Source organism: Eublepharis macularius, chromosome 2 (assembly GCF_028583425.1).
Source record: "Eublepharis macularius isolate TG4126 chromosome 2, MPM_Emac_v1.0, whole genome shotgun sequence".
Taxonomy (NCBI): domain Eukaryota; kingdom Metazoa; phylum Chordata; class Lepidosauria; order Squamata; family Eublepharidae; genus Eublepharis; species Eublepharis macularius.
The window spans coordinates 107,287,130-107,303,668 of record NC_072791.1 but is presented as its reverse complement, the minus strand read 5'-3'; the positions used below and the strand labels follow the sequence as shown (position 1 = coordinate 107,303,668).

General features: G+C 48.6%; 1 protein-coding gene across 1 annotated transcript in view; it reads left to right on the top strand.

Moving 5' to 3' along the window:
- Positions 1 to 16,539, top strand: part of KIF18A (kinesin family member 18A) — a 141,460-nt gene that overhangs the window by 24,402 nt on the left and 100,519 nt on the right. Inside the window, exon 10 of the mRNA XM_054972147.1 lies at positions 11,658 to 11,820. Coding sequence (XP_054828122.1) covers positions 11,658 to 11,820 — 163 coding nt within the window. The remainder of the gene's footprint in view (positions 1 to 11,657; positions 11,821 to 16,539) is intronic.

The following is a 16,539-nucleotide window of genomic DNA, read 5'->3' as shown; positions in this document are numbered from 1 at the left end:
CCCTACCCTCACCACAGGGAGGGCTACTATTATTCAGAGCTCTTGACCAGGGAACGTAAGAGCCTTCCATAAGAGCCTATTCTTATCTTGACTTCAGACGGACCCCACGTTTATCTGAGGCGGCTCTTGAGGGGAGTGCCCTACAACCCCTGTCCAGTGTCAAACCACCATCAGACTCACCAGAAAGACTTCCGTGTGTACAATGAGCTACTTCAGCGCATGGCTGAAGCCTTGGAAATTAATGTTGTGTTCACAGAACCTAGGTCGAAGGACAAGATCCTGCAGCATATTTATTCAGGATCTACTCCTGCTGTCACCTTCCCAGTGATTAAAGGTTTTGTTGTTCTTCTGAATGGCTTGAATTTGAAGCCAGCCTCCACTCCTGCCACCAACAGGAAACTCGAGAACCTTTATAGGACAAAGGATAATCTTTGCCCTTCATCGCTTATTACCAAGGAGATGCAGGCCAAAACCAAGCAACGGTCTCTATCTGTCACCTCTGATAAGGACAATAGGAAAATAGATGCTACGGGACGAAAGATTTACACTTCCGCCGTGCTCAACATTGAAATTGTCAATAATGCGACTATGATGGCAGCTTACCAGCTTCTTCTTTGGAATAAGGTAGCTACTTTCGTACCTAAATTACCTGAAGACCAGAGAATCTTCCTCATGGTTATCCAGGAGGAGGCGGTCCGCTTATCCCACCATCAAATTAATATTGGTCGAAATATGGCAGACACCTCCATGAGGTCCTTGCTCTTGGCTGTTGTTCTTTGTAGGTTCGTGTGGCTGAGAACTACAGCGTTGCCAACAGAGACCAAAAATAAGAGTTCAGGCTCGCCTTTTTGAAGGACAGACTTTATTTTCAGAAAAAATGGATGAATATCGTTCCAAAAAACTAAAGGACAGACTTACAGTGCGTTCTTATGGAGTCCTTCCTCAACAGCATCCTTCTGGCAGATCTCAGTATAGATCTTTCCTGAAGGGTCACCAGCATCATTTCCACCCGTAACTGGGGTATGCCTTCCAAGGATAGTGGTCCTATCAGAGCCTGCAGTCGTCCTTTTCCAAAAGGAAGCAAAATCATAAAAACAAGCAGGGAGCTCATCAGTGGCACGCTAAGGAGCAGACCTACTCCCTTAAGCAATTTTGACAATTACAGAGCCCTGCCCCAATGTTTGGGGTCAGGTTAAGTTCTTATTATTCTGAGTCGTGTAATGTCACCTCTAGGGGTGTGCAAAGGCACAGTGGTTCGGCTTTCCCGATTTGGGTATACCCAAATTGAGAAGCCGATTCGGGAATCGCTGTTCCCGAATCGCCAAGCCGATTTGGGAATGGCAATTCGGGGCGATTCCGGAAAGCTTTTTCAAAGGGAAAAAGCCTCCCCCAGGCTGGGGGAGGCATTTTACCACCGAATCAACCCAAAATTGGTGGGGGCCTTCCTCTAACTCCCCTCTAACAACCCCCCCCCCAAGTTTCAGGCCTATTGGACTTTGGGGGGCCATGTTATGGCCCCCCAAACCAGGTCCCGCTATCCTCGCCTAAAAAGGGGCATAGCTTTAGGTTGCTGCTGCTGATCTTCATTCATTTTTTCCTATGGGGAAAAAATGAAGAGGCAGGCTTCCTTTGCCAGGGGTGGCATTTTGCATGCAAAATGCCGCCCCCCCCCCCAACCCTCAGGGGCCCTTCTCCCACCTTTCCTCCCACCCCCCACCAAGGCTCAGCCTGCTCCCACTTGGGGGGGCCATTTCATGGCCTCCCCAAGTAGGTGCTCTTTTCTCTACTACTTACAGCTGGGGGAGGCTTGTCTTGCCAGGGGTGGCATTTTGCATGCAAAATGCCCCCCAACCCTCAGGGGCCCTTCTCCCACCTCTACTCCCACCCCCCCACCAAGGCTCAGCCTGCTCCCACTTGGGGGGGGCATTTCATGGCCTCCCCAAGTAGGTGCTCTCAGCACCCAAAGTCCACCCCCTACTGCCCCACACAAACCCAATTCCCCCCCAGCTGCCACACACAGACGCAAAGCCCCACATTAGCTCCTCACAGACCCAAATCCACCCCCAGCAGCCCTACACCCACCATAACCCCAGGAACAGGCTGGCCAGCCCTTCCCCTTTGGGAACTTCTAAACTCTCTTTCCCAGGGCAAATCCGCACAGCCCAGGGGTGCCACAATGGTGGGCAAACTCCTGAGTGCCAACTTGTTCCTGGGAAAGAGCACCTGACCTGACACACAGACAACCACCCCCTGACACCCCCACCACCTACAGAGAAGGCTGGCCAGCCTGCCCCATTGTTCCCAATGCTGGGAACCAACCTCACATCAAAGAAGGGAAAACACACACAATGATTCAAGTTTAAAAAAAACTTTCTTTTCTCACTTTCAAAGTACAATAGGTCAACAAATCACATCAAATCACACTAATTGTCCCCCACACAAAAGGACTACACAATTCACTACACATCAGAGAATCTTAATTTTTTTTTTAACAAGCTCTAAAATTTTTGAACTGAATTGGGTTATACAGTAGGAGTGTACAACAGGGCATGAAAACAGAAGTCCCCTAGACAAAATTAACACAACCAACTTCAAATCAGAGATTCAACAAAACCATAACACGACCTTTCAAAAACACTTCATTTCATGAACTGCTTAAATTTACACAGCAGCAGGGCACAAAAGGGCATGAAAACAGCATGCTTGCGGTGAGTCACACTACACAAACATAACACAACTCAATTAATATTAGACAATCAGCAAAACTTGAAAACAGCATTACAAGATGTGGGTTGCACAGCGGGAGGGCAAAATGGGTCAAAAACACTTTCTGTCTTGGACAGATGTAGGCAACATGGCAGCAGGGCACACCCACAGGCAGGACAGCATTGTCTTAGACTCTTAGTCAGAAAATAACACAACTATCATGAAATAAAATACTAATTTGCTCATCCCCTCGACGCCTCCTCTTTAACAACAAAATACCACACAAAAAGACTTCTCTTTCACAATTTCTTTATTTCTAGGCGCATGAGCCCATCTGTCAACCACCCCTCCATCACCAAACTTAATTGGGGGGAAACCACTGCAACAAGGTCCAGCAGAACCAATGTCATTTCCTTGGGCTATGCTTTCAGTTCAGCCACACAAAGTTGGAGTTGGCACTGCCAAGGCACAGACCACTGGTATTTGTGGAGCAATGTTGCAGAGTTCCCGCCCCCTCACACACACATCAGCCTCAGCATGTAACTGGAAACATCTGCGAGACATCATCATTGGCTGGTGCCCATCCCCAACTCTTCCCGCTTCGCCCCCCCCCCCAGCAAACCAAACATCAACATTTCAACTTTTTCTTTGTTTTTTCTTTTTTTAAAAGAAAATTTGAACTCTTAACAAAGATTTCAACTTTGGGGTTTTTTTTTTTATAAAAAACTTCAACACTGAAAAACATTTTAAACAGTCCAAACAGAAGGATCTGACATTTTCCCATTCCCTAATCCCCACCTAAGCAATCCCTATCTAACCTATTTCTCCCTCCAGTGGCAATCCATGTTTCTGGGGCATTATTTTTCAGAATAAATTTGGTCCCACAGGGTCTGTCTCAGGCCTTGGAGATGTTTTGAATTCCCTGGGGGGGGGTGGCTTTCAAATTGCTGGGTGGATTTGCCACTGGTTCCTAACCACCCTCCCTCTACTGGCCGGTTTTAACTGCGTCTACAGGGTTTTATGCAGGGGAGAGCGCGATTCCAAAGGATTGGACTCACAGAGGATGCAGGCCACAAGTTGGGCTCACCTCAGTCACTCTGGAAGTCCAGTCCTGAGAAATTAAAGAGGCGAGAGTTGACCTTCAGGAAGGTCAACTGCTCGACTCTCCATGGGAGAAGGCGAGTACGATGTGGGCCGACAATGTCACCCGCATGAGAAAACACGCGCTCGCTCTCCACGCTCGTCGATGGGCATGAGAGCAGCCGCTGCGCCTCGAGGGAGAGGTCCGGCCAGACCGATTCCTTCTTGGCCCAGTAGCTGAGCGGATCGGTGGAGAGCGACTTGCAGGGCTCCGCGAGGTAGTCCCTGACCATTGCCTCCGCCGGATCCTCTCTCGCGGTCCTCACGACCCCAGAAGGGATGAAGGCCCACCGGAGCAGCTCCATCTCCATCGGCACTCCGGTGGTGGCCGTGGGGGGGCCTGCGCAGAGGGGGCGTCAGAGGGACCCGCACGGCAGGGCCCCTCTTGCGTCCCCCCTGTCAACAGGTGTCCCCTCGCAGCCTGCCTGCGCCTCACCCAAGAGCGAGAGGTACGCTTGCTGCACACTTGGGCAAGTCCCGATGTCGGATGTGAAGTGCACAGTTCTCCCGGCAACCCAGGACAGCTGAGCCTTCACAATGTCCCTGGCAGCCTTGTAAAACGAGGGCATCACCGATCTGCTCAATGTCGTGCGAGCAGGGACGGTGTACCAGGGAAAGAAATCGTGGAGCAGCCCTGAAAAGCCGAAGTCTTCTACTATGGAAAACGGTCTCTCATCCACCGCTACCATGTTGACGATGTGGCGCGTGAGGCGCCGGCTCGCCCTCTGGATCCCCTCTCTGGGCGCACTAGGGCCCTGCTTACCAAGCATCTCCGGGAGAGAGGCTTGGCATCCCTTCCCTACAGGAACCCTTGGGGGGGAGAGCACCAGAGGAGCCTGCCTCCTTCTGGCTAGCTGGCGGCCGTGTGGCGCCACTTGAACTCTCCTCCCAAAGAAGCACCGCCTGGTGGTGCCTCATGTGGTTCCTCATTGCAGACGTGAGATGCTGCGCATCTCTGCCACGGCTGACACGCTGCCCACAATGCAGGCACTGGGCTGTTCGGGAATCCTCCGTTGTCTGGAAGTGCTTCCAGAATTCGGAGGTAAAGGGCAGCCCACGCTTCACAGGAGAAGTGCTTTTGGGCCCACCCCTAGGCACCTTCTGTGAGGTGCTCTGGCCGGACACACCGTGTCCCACTCTCGGCCGGGCAGGTGGGGATGGACGAGGCTGAAGGGGCAGAGATGTGGGCTCTTCCACCACAGTCTCTGCCTCTTCCTCCTGCATCCTCTCCTCCTGCACAGCCGCGAGAGGCCTGCTGCTGGCCTCAGAGGAAGCTGGGTTGGACCGCCCCAGGGGGGGTCTCACGGGCAGTTCCTTCAACATCCTCCGGGTTCCTGGGGTGATCGTGAGGGATGGAAAAGTCACATGCCCCACGTCCATCCCAGGAGACACCACATGCTGCCCCTCCTCCAGCAGCTGGTTCGTAACCACTGGAGGAGGAGGAGCCTCAGCAGCAGGCCCCCGCCCAGTGCAAGCCACTGCCTCACACACCCGGGTTGGGGGTGGCCCTCCAGCAGCTGCCGCAGGAAAGAGAGTCTTGTGAACCCTCTTCCTGTCTCCAGAAGCCAGGCTGGTGAACGGCAGCAGCGCAGGGGAGGGCCTCCTCCGCTCAGATGGGAGGGCTGCCGCAGCAGTCCCCCTCTCCCTCCCCTCCTCCCATCTAGATTTCTCCCTAGCCTTTCCCCCGGGGCCCCTCTCTGCTTTCCTCTCTGACATAGTTTCCCCTCCCGAAATCTACACTAACTAATCAGAAAACCTTGGGAAAACAAAGGTCAACTTTGTTTTCGAGACCTAAGTTACCTACTCTAAATCTGTGCTTCTAGTGGCTCTGTGACTTGGAGATGAACAATCAAGTGCCTTTTTAAGCGACCCTATTTATGTCGGGGAACCTGAGCCTGCCAAACAGCTGAATTCCTCCGGAATTGAGCTGGCCCTAAACCCCAGTAGGTGACAGACAGCCTTAGACACTCACACACTAGTATGCCCGGGCCGGCCTGGCTCCACCACGGGTGCCAGACATGGGCAGTGGAACCCTAATTATGGGGGCACTAATGGAAAGCCTATTGACAGCTATTCCAAATTTCTATATATATAGAATTCATACCTAACTCTCACTCACTAATGCTTTTCCTGCTGGGTCCCTATTAGTTTTTTAAAAAAAACTACGCTTGGTTTCCCTATCGATTACGTTGAGGGCAATTAGTCACTGAATACCTACCAACTGGCCTACCTACCTAAGACACTGTTTAGCGGGAACAATGTTTCTGTGGTGTGGGGTGTGGATGTAGTGGTCTGAAAATGTGCCTCCCCCCTCTCAAACTAGCAAGAACCCACCCCTAAGCCCACCCAAATGTAAACCCAGACTCACTCACCAGTCCTGCAGTCCAGCGATGTTCAGGCGGTCGTGCAACTGGTCCTTCTCTCCTCCGCGATGCTGTCAAGAAAGGTGGAATCATGTTAACAGAGTCAATAACACGCTGCACACACACACAACCCCCAAAAGTCAAGGCCCCGATCTGCTTTGGACCTAGACAGTCCTGAAGCCATTATGAGGAAGCGGTGCCATAGTTAAAAGTCAGGTGGCATGCAGGACCCCCCCCCACAGAAAGGCTAGGGTCAACCAGTGGTAAAACAGCACATCCACCCTGCAGAGCAGCGCTGTGTGTAGGCCCGAAGCTGGCACACTCATTTTTTGGTGGAAACAGTAGATCAAGCCCACCCCACACTCAAGCATAACAAAGGAAACATTAAAGAAAGCAAGCACAACAATCAATACTGAACCCCCCCCAACCCCCAAACGATGTCCTCTTGCCCAACTAGAAAATGTCCCTCCTAGCCCAAGCCATAAAGACCAAACTAAAGCATATGCTAGCAGATTGCCACAGCAGCCGCAATAAATTCAAAAAACAATTTTTTAAAAAAAAACTACCAGTCCTCCTCTCCAGATGTCCAGCAGCAAAGTTGATCCTCCACACACGCAGAGGTCTCAAGCCGATGTCCTCCAAGTACAGTGCAGCCCAGTCCAGAAGAGGTCCACGAACGGTCAGCAACCTGTTTGTGAAGCATGCTTGTGAGTGCCAGGCCAGCCAGCAAACAGGCACCAAAGCCAGAGCAGCAGGCCTATGTGTGGGCCAGAGGCTGGCACACTTGTTTGAGAGCCTGGTGGGAAGCATTGGAGGAAGGGGACCAGAAACAGCAAAGCAAGACACACCAATCCAGTTTGTGAAGCGTGCTTGTGAGTGCCAGGCCAGCCAGCAAACAGGCACCAAAGCCACCCAGCAGAGCTTCTAGCCTGTGTAGGCCCAAAGCTGGCACACTCATTTTTTAGGCCTGGGAAACAGTAGATCAAGACCACCCTACACTCAAGCATAACAAAGGAAACATTAAAGAAAGAAAGCACAACAACCAATGCTGAACCCCCCCCCACCCCCAAACATTCTCCTATTCTGCCCAACCTGAAAATGTCCCCCCAGGCCATTCCAAGACAGACTAAACTGAAGCATCTTTTTGCAGAGGCAGGCCACAGCAGCACATTGCCCAGACAGCATCAAAAAAAATTATAAAAATTTTAAAAAAGGCCTACCAGGTCTCCTCTCAGGATGTCCAGACCAGCACAGTTGATCCTCCAGGCAGATGTCCTCCAGGTGCAGCCTCTCTCCTCTCTCAGTCAGCACGCAGCAACAGAACTGTTCCAGACCACAGGGTACAGAGTATTAAAAATAATTAAAGAAGTATTGCTTAGAATAAAGGGAGAATATACATTTGTTAGATAGAGGAATATATAAAGAGTAAGGGAAAAGGGACAAAGGGTTGGAAAACTGTTGGAAGTCAACAAAAGGGGGGGAAGGGAGGGGGTTAGAAATTGGGAAATGGGAAAATTGACTGTAATGTGTAAACATTTGATCCTAACCCAATAAAAAAATTTTCAAAAAAAAAAAAAGAACTGTTCCAGACCACTCTTGCCCCAAATTTAAATCCCCTTCCCCTGCTGCAACCTCAGCCAAAGATTTGAATCTTTTGGCTGGCAGAAGGATGCAGCAGTGGGATTGGTGCCTCCTAATGTCCCCCCTCCCTTGCCTTACCCCCCCCTCCAACAGTAACCCTCCTCCTGCTCCCCCTCCCCTACCTGTTAATTTTGGTGTTAATCTCAGAATGCTGGCATTGCTTTGCAAATGCAAGGTGCAATGCTATTGGCAAAGCAATGAATGCACCTTGCATTTGCAAGGCAAAGCAAAGGATTCCCTTCCCTCCTTTGCAAGAGGGGTGGGGGGTGACAGTTTCCCCCCTCCCCTCTTCTAAGAGCAAGCGCCTAGCAAAATGGTGCCCCGAATCGATTCGGGGCATGCCGATTCGGGTTTCCCGAATCGATTCGGGTTTTCCCGAATCACCCCGAATCAGGGTGATTTGGGATTTTTTCGGGTTTCAGTAACCCGAACTGCACACCCCTGGTCACCTCTGATGTTTCGGTTTTAAAAATTGTTCAAGTTTGTTATAAAATTGAATGTTTGAAGTTACCATGTCTGTGACTCCCTTCTTTTACTACTAAGGGGGTCTCAATCCGGGGTATTGGCTGAACATTCAGCACTTCTGGAAAGGGGAGCTATTCAGGAAGTTACGAATCAGCCCTCACTATTGGGCTTTTTACTCCAATTTGTTTGTGGTATAAAAAACGGATGGGGGTCTCCGACCTGTTTTGGATCTCCGTAATTTGAATAAGCTTTTTCGGGTTCACAAATTTAAAATGACCACCTTGCAGGCGGTCCTAACTCTGATACCTTCGCTTATTTTCACATTTCTATTTTTCTGGAGCACAAGAAATTCCTACGTTTTACTTATGGGACTCATATTTTCCAGTATAGGGTTCTCCCCTTTGGATTATCTACAGCTCTGCGAGTTTTTACAAAATGTATAGCGATACTGATAGCCTATCTGAGACTCCAGGGGTGTTGTATTTTTTCCTATTTAGATGATTGGCTGATTGTCGGACATTCTGCTGATGATGTAACCGGACAAGTTTCTATCACACTGTCCACCTGCTTTAAATTGGGCCTGTTGGTCAATCAAACGAAATCCAAGCTTGCCACAGAGTTATTCAGTTTATAGGAGCTATTATTGATGGAATCCAGGACGCAGGGTCCTTGTCTTCTGAGAGTGCCCTGAAGATAGGCATTGGCTAGAAGGCTAAAGAGGTGCAGATTCCAAACTGCCCTGCTCATTCAGACCTTGTTGGGATATATGGACTCTACCACTGCTGTGGTATCTTTGTCAAGGTTGCATATGCGCCCCTTGCAGCTTTGGTTTAGCTCAGTTTTCTTCACTGAGAGGGATTCTCAGGACAAGAGGTTTAGCATTTTCCAGAAGGTCCTTATTTCCCTAGACTGGTGGATGGCTGATTCAAACCTTTATAAGGGGATTGTTTGGTTACAGACAACTGGATGTATCTGTTCCTACGGACACATCCACTCTCGGTTGGGGCACTCACTGTGAGTGATCCTATGTGCATGGCGTGTGGGATGATTCTGAACATCACGAGCATATCAACTTGCTTGAACTGAGGGCAGTGTTATATGCGTTGGTTTCATTTGTAGGTACCATAAGGAATAAGACCGTCCAAATACGTATGGACAACACAACTACTATGTTTTATGTAAACGGAGTCATGGCATCAGTGACTCTGTGCAAGGAAGCTGTGAAAATTTGGAATTGGGCCACAGTTCATTCGGCGTGGCCTCAAGCAGTTCATATTCCCAGCGTAGACAACACGGTAGCAGATCTACAGGGGGACAACCACTAGTGGTTCCTGTAGGACGCTTACTTACACCCCGTTTTTACGGAGTGGGGTTTTCCCAATGTAGACCTTTTTGCTTCTGAGGAAAACCGCAAGACTTCCCGTTTTTGTTCCAGAGGCAGCGTAGGCCGCAAATCACTTGGAGACACATTTCAACTCGGGTGGTTCAATCACCTACATGTTTCCCCTGGTTCCACTTCTGTCCAGGGTGCTCAGCAAAATTCAGGCAGACAAGGCATCAGCCATCCTGGTAGCTTTGTATTGGCCATGGCAGCCTTGGTTCCACACTCTCCTGAGGTTGCAGACTCAAATGTACCATTTTCCAACAAGCCCAGACCTGTTGACTTACAGAGGGTTGTTACACCACAGAGTAGACAAACTCAAACTGACAGCTTGGCTGATCCTCCAGTATATGCCTTCTCTGAGGGAGTGACTCACATATTATAAAATGCTAGGCGATTATCTACCCGCCAGTCTTACACCATTAAATGGAATAAGATTAGTGCTTGGTGTCCGGGGAGGGGTTCCGATCCTCTAGCTTCCTCCCTATCCAAAGTCTTAGAATTTTTTTGGTAACTTAAGCGGGGGGGGGGGGTTATCTAATTCTTCTATCAAGGTATACTTGGTGGCGATTTCTGCCTTCCACCCCCCGATAGACCGGAAAACAGTGTTTTCTCATTATACATCTAAATTATTTTTGAAAGGCTTGAACAATTTGTTTCCCCTATCAGAACTATAGTCTTTCAATGTTCCTTGCCCTAGGTTTTGACTAGGCTTCTGTTTAGGCCCTTTGAGCCATTAGCCATGTGTTCCCTACGTTTTCTGTCTATGAAGGTGGCTTTCCTGGTGGCCGTTACTTCTGCCAGGAGGGTTGGGGAGTTAGCTGCATTATGCTGTGAACCCCCTTACCTGAAGGTTCACGCTGGAAAAGTGGTTCTTAGGACTAAGGTGGACTTTTTGCCAAAAGTAGTTTCTAGCTTCCACCTTTCTCAGGAAATCTCTCTACCTGTCTTTTTTGGTAACCAGAACACAGAAGCCGAGAAGGCCCTCCACACACTAGATGTACGGAGGGCAATCTTCTTTTATCTGGATCGTTTAAAACTGTTTAGAATAGATTCCCTCCTTTTTGTTTGTTTCTCGCGTCAGAAACAGGGTAAGAGGGCTAGCCCCCAGACCTTGGCTTGTTGGATGGTTCAGACAATTTTATTGTGGTATAAAACCTCAAACTTACCTTTTCTGTTGGAGGTTCATGCTCACTCTACTAGGTCCCAGGCATCTTCAGCAGCTCTCCTGAGAGGTGTTCTGCTCCAAGATATCTGCAAGGCAGTGACGTGGGCCTCGGCTGACATGTTTGTCAAGCATTATGCCTTGGACATCCTAGACAGAAAGGAGACGGCAGTGGGTACAGCGGTCCTACAATTGATCTTCCTGTGACAACACTTCGATGTCTCCACCCAGGTATTTAAGCTTCGTAATCTCCTGTGTGCCTGCACAGGAAGACCGTCGATGAAAAACAATGTTGCACTTACCTGTAACTGTTGTTCATCTAGGTTTTCCATGCAGGCACGCATACCCTCCCTCCTTCCCCGCTAACACTCTTGGTACTTCCCTTGGGTATGGCGGCAAAAGAGGACTGAGGGTACTGCAGGGGCATCCCCCCTCTTAGGGGCTGTTTTCAGCGGGAAAAGCAGCCATGCATGTGCGCTGGGGGGGGGGGGGCTGAGGGTGCCCCCTGTTGGTTTTGAGCTATAAAAACCTCAGGTCGGTGGTCCTGCGCATGCGCAGTCCCATGTGTGCCTGCACGGAAGACCTAGATAAACAACAGTTACAGGTAAGTGCAACACTGTTTTTATTCGCTTTATTTTACTGTACTGTAATGTCAATAGGAACCCTAACATTTAAACAAGGTTTCTCTTTTTAACCTTTACTTTTCATTGCTTTGTAATACACTTTACAAAAAGTCATGGGAAGGTAAATTGTGTTTATATATCTGAGTCTGTTTTACTGTAAATTTTGCGGATAGGTTTAGGCAAATTTTGAAATGTCTGTTCACAAATCGAGAGGAAATCAGGAAAGAATGCCTCAAACTGGAACTGCGATTAAAAGAAAATGCCTTAAAAGCTCATTACCAAAAGCAGTGCCATGAACAAATTGAAATTATGTGTTCTTCAGAGAAAGTGGATAAGGTAAGCTCTTTTTGCAGCAGGTTTGCTGTCTTTTCTACCATTTATATGTGACACTGCTAAATTCAAAACAATTCTGTTTTAATATCTGCTTCTGCAACCAGCTAGAGAATCTGTAGTCAAATATATCAAACCAGTATTCATCATTTTATTCCCAGGTCTAGGTAGCCCATACATACCTATCTGGGTCCTATAGAAGCCACTCTCTCAGTAAGCCCTTTTTCCTCCCTTCTTTCTATGAATCTATCCCTCATTCTCTCTATCAGGGCTTACTGTTGGCTTTTCCTTCCTGCCACCAGACCCCTCTCTCCCTTTAGTTTACTTTCTAGGCCTTCTTCCTTCTTAGCCCTTGCTGTTGACTCTCCCAGACATTGTTGGGAGACAGCTGTTTCTGACCTGTATAGTTTCCCTGTCAAATTGCCTTTTCAATTTCCTTTCAGAACTTCCACTGTTTTACTTCATTCTACCATTGATGCATCCACCTAAGCAGTTGAAACATTCATGACTTCTTAGCAGCTTATTAAAAAGCATATTGGAAGATTGGCAGTGGTGGAAGGAGGGGGAGAGGGAATTAGATGATACAGATTGACGGAATAACCGCCTGTAATTAGTGCTGCCAAGTGACCCGCTTTGCCCAACAACAAAAACACTGGAGCCAAGACGTTGTGATGAAGTGCAGATGGTGTATTATACAAGTCCATATATTACAGGTGCAAAAGTGCTCAGCATACATACATACAGAGAGAGCAAAACCAGAGTCCAGTCCTTAGGTCAGTTACCAGAGTTATCCAAGATTGTTCTGAGCGACAAAGGTTTGCACCAGGCACCAAGCTGAGCAGATCAGCGATGCACAAACCTTTGGCTGGACTTTTAAGTGTCCACTAGCCTATAGGGTGAGTTGGAGTCAGCCAACCAGCACACGGCTGATGCAATCATGCCGCAATCCCAGCTTAATTGATCAGGTGTGAACTGTCAGAGAAATTGCTGACTCACCCTATGCTCTATGTTAAAGGGCACAACAGCCTTTACACATGTGCAAGTGAGTTTATATTCTGACACTCCTGCTAAACTCCTTGCCACATGTCACATATCATTTATATATATTATACACAGCTGACCTTACATATTTACACCATCAAACAACCGTTCAGTGAATATGTTATGTTTTATCACATCCAACCCTTTGGTAAACATGTCAGCTATGTTTTGTTCAGTGTTGCTGTATTGCAGGTCCACCAACCCTTTGTCAACAGCTGCTTTTACGTTTTGATACCTGATCCCTATGTGCTTGGAGCGACTTTTAAAGTTCTGCTCCCTAGCTAACTGAATAGCAGCCGTGTTGTCACAGTGTATAATGACCTTGTCTTGGGCTATACCAAAATCATGGCATAGCGAAGTAAACCACTCCACTTCTGTGACACAGGAACTTAAAGCACCAAATTCTGCTTCTGCGGAACTTAGGGATATAAACGTTTGTTTTACTGCCTTCCACTGAACCAGGGCACCACCCAAATAAATAGCTATACCAGTGGTGGATTTCCTTTGCTCCCTGTCCCCCCAACTGGAGTCTGAAAAAGCGAACAAGTTTGTATGGCTGGCTGCCAGAGTTAGTTTCCTGTTGCTAGTGCCCTTGAGAAACCTCAAGACTCGTTTGGCTGCCACCCAGTCAGATTGCCTAGGACTGGCATTCTTCTGACAAAGACGGTGTACAGCGTACGCGATATCAGGCCGAACCCAGGAGGACAGATACAGGAGAGATCCCACCAGTGATTGATATAATGTTGTGTGAAGAATAAGCTCACCTTCTTCATCACAGCTATTTGTAATTATGGGAGTGTTAACTGGCTTGGCTTCTGCCATGCCAAATTTGTCCAGGAGCTGCAGGATTTTTCCCTCTTGGGACAAAACATAGGTTCCATTTGAGTGCCTGGTCACTTCCACCCCTAGGTAGTGTCTTAAGGGGCCCAGGTACTTTAGTTGGAACCTTTCCTGCAGCTTGCACTGGAACCATGTTAGGTGCTTCTCATGCTCTGTTATGAGACATAGATCATCTACATAAACCAGTAAATGCACCCATTTACCTGCCCTTTGTAAGGTATACAGACATGAGTCAGCGTTGCTCTGCTTGAAACCCAGAGCTTTTAGTGCCTGATCCAGGCATTGGTTCCATTGCCGGGCACTCTGTTTCAGCCCATACAAAGCCTTGTGCAGTTTTAAATGCATACCTTTTTCTCCCATGGGAAAACCTGGAATTTGATCCAGGTATAGACTTTCTTCAAGATCTGCATTGAGGTAGGCAGTTTTTACATCAAAGTGGAAAGCTTTCCACCCTTTGAAACCTGCTACAGCCAATGCAGTTCTGAAAGTCTCGGTTTTTACTGTTGGGGAAAAGACTTGGTCATAGTGTATCTGATTTACTTGTGAGAATCCCCTAGCGACCAGTCTTGCTTTGTATTTGACAGAACCATCCTCCAGTGGTTTCTTTTTGAAAATCCACCGGCACCCAATTACCTTTTCACCCTTGGGTAGCCACATTGGTGACACAACCTTATGGGTAATGAGGGACTGGTATTCTTCTTGCATAGCAGCCTTCCAGCCCTCTTGCTCTTTTTGTGGCAGTTGTTGAACCTGCCAAAAATCCTCTGGCTCAGAGGTGTAAACATAATTTATGGCCTGTGAATAGCCCAGCCGGTCTGGCGGCACACCTTTGTTTTCCCTCTGTGACCTCCTCGGCACAGCCTGCATTTGAGCAGGGCTGGAGGAGGGAGAGGAACTGTTTGTTTCTGCAGGAGGGGGAGATCGGCTGACAGCCGACTCACCCTCCTCTTGCTTCACAGAAGCATGCCGTTTCTTCGGGCTGGGAGTTTTTGGAGTGATGACGTTCTCCTCCTGCTGTGGAGGGGCCAGAGGCAATAGCAATTGTGAGTGGTTGCTATCACCTAGCCTCTCCCAGCGAGAATTTTCCTTAAACCCCGCGGACCGGCTGAAGATCACCTCATTTCTATCACCCAGGAACCTGTAGGCTTTTGAACCTGACTGATAGCCAAGAAAAACCAGCTCCCTGGCTTTCTTGGACAGGGTCCGTCTCTTACCCAAAGGGACGTTTACAAAGGCTTTGCTCCCAAAGACCCTGAGGTGATTTATGTTAGGGTACTTCTTATACAGGGCATGATATGGAATGTCCTGTATTGAAGAAGTCCAAGTCCTGTTGGCCAAATAGCAGGCAACCTTCATAGCTTCAGCCCAGAAGTGTTTCTTCAGACCACTATCAGCCAAAAGGGCTTGCATTTTAGTTTTGAGTGTCTGTATCCACCTCTCAGCCACACCATTCTCCTGAGGAGACATAGTGTTGGCAAGCCTCTGTTCAACCCCTTGCTTTTGCAACCATGCCTTTAATCGGTTTGAACAGAACTCGCCCCCCCTATCTGACTGGATAGATACCACAGCAGTGTCCAGCTGTCTCTGAACTCTGCTCATCCAGTACTTGAGTGTACTAAAAACCTCGGATTTATGTTTCATGGGATACACCCAACAAAACCTTGTACAGTCATCTACTATTACAAGCACATATTGGTTCTTAGACACACTTTGAGGAAAGGGGCCAGCCACATCCATATGAACCAGCTGAAGAGGCTTGGCTGACTGCCTCTGGCTGTGTTTGGCTACTGGGGCTGCCTTGCTTTTTACTTCCTTGCAGATATTGCAGTCTAGGAAAGCATTGCAAGGCTTCACCTTTACCCCTAGCAGTCCCAAAGTCTTCTCCAAAGCCCCAAAAGAAGCATGCCCAAACCTGCGATGGAGAAAGTGTATACACCCATCGTGGTAAGGGCGGTTACTCACATGGCTAATGGTAGGAGAGTTCTTAACCATGTAAACATTGTTCGTTCGTGGTCCAGACAGCAGCTCCACTCCGTCCCTGGAAATTGTACACTCTCCGTTAGCAAAGCAAACAGCAAAGCCTGCTTTGTCAAGGTCAGCTACAGAGAGTAAGTTATTTTGCAGGGATGGGACACAAAGCACCCCCTCCAGGGAGTGCTTCAATGCAGGAAAACAAATCTCCCCTTGACAGACCGTTGAAGCAGCTTTGCCGTCTGCAAGGGAGACATGGCTGAGCCTGGGCTCTGTTTCAGTGACCAACAAGTCACGCTCACAACAAAAAGATTGTGTAGCGCCCGAATCGACTAGCCAGATACTCCCACCAGACACAGAGGGTCCAGCAGACACCAGTGCTGTTTGAGTACGCTGGGTCACACCACTGCTTGCGACTCCTGCTGACTTCTGCTGCTTTTTCTTCCTCCGGCTGGATGGGCAGGCATTCCTTAGATGCTGTGTAGAACCGCAGGCAAAGCAATGACGGACACGCAGTGCAGTTTCCTCGCTGGAAGCTTTCTCCGGCAGGTGCTGGGACACTCCTCCGCATTGTTTGTTGATTGCAGAGCTCTTGAAGGTCGTAGCAGTTTTCGCTTCTTGCTGCCTTGATTCCTCCTCAAGCAGCAACCCAGAGACGAGGCCCATCGTTAAACTGTCCACGTCTCTTGCCTCCAAGGCTGTAATAAGGCTATCAAACCTGGCATCCAGAGAGCTGAGCAGGGCGAAGACTTTGTCCTGTTCAGGCAGGATTTTTCCTCTCTGAGCCAGCTGTTGGAAAAAGCCCTCCATCCGAGTCAAGTGAAAAGACATCGACTCCCCCGGCTGTAGATAGCACCGGTAAAGCCTTCTTGT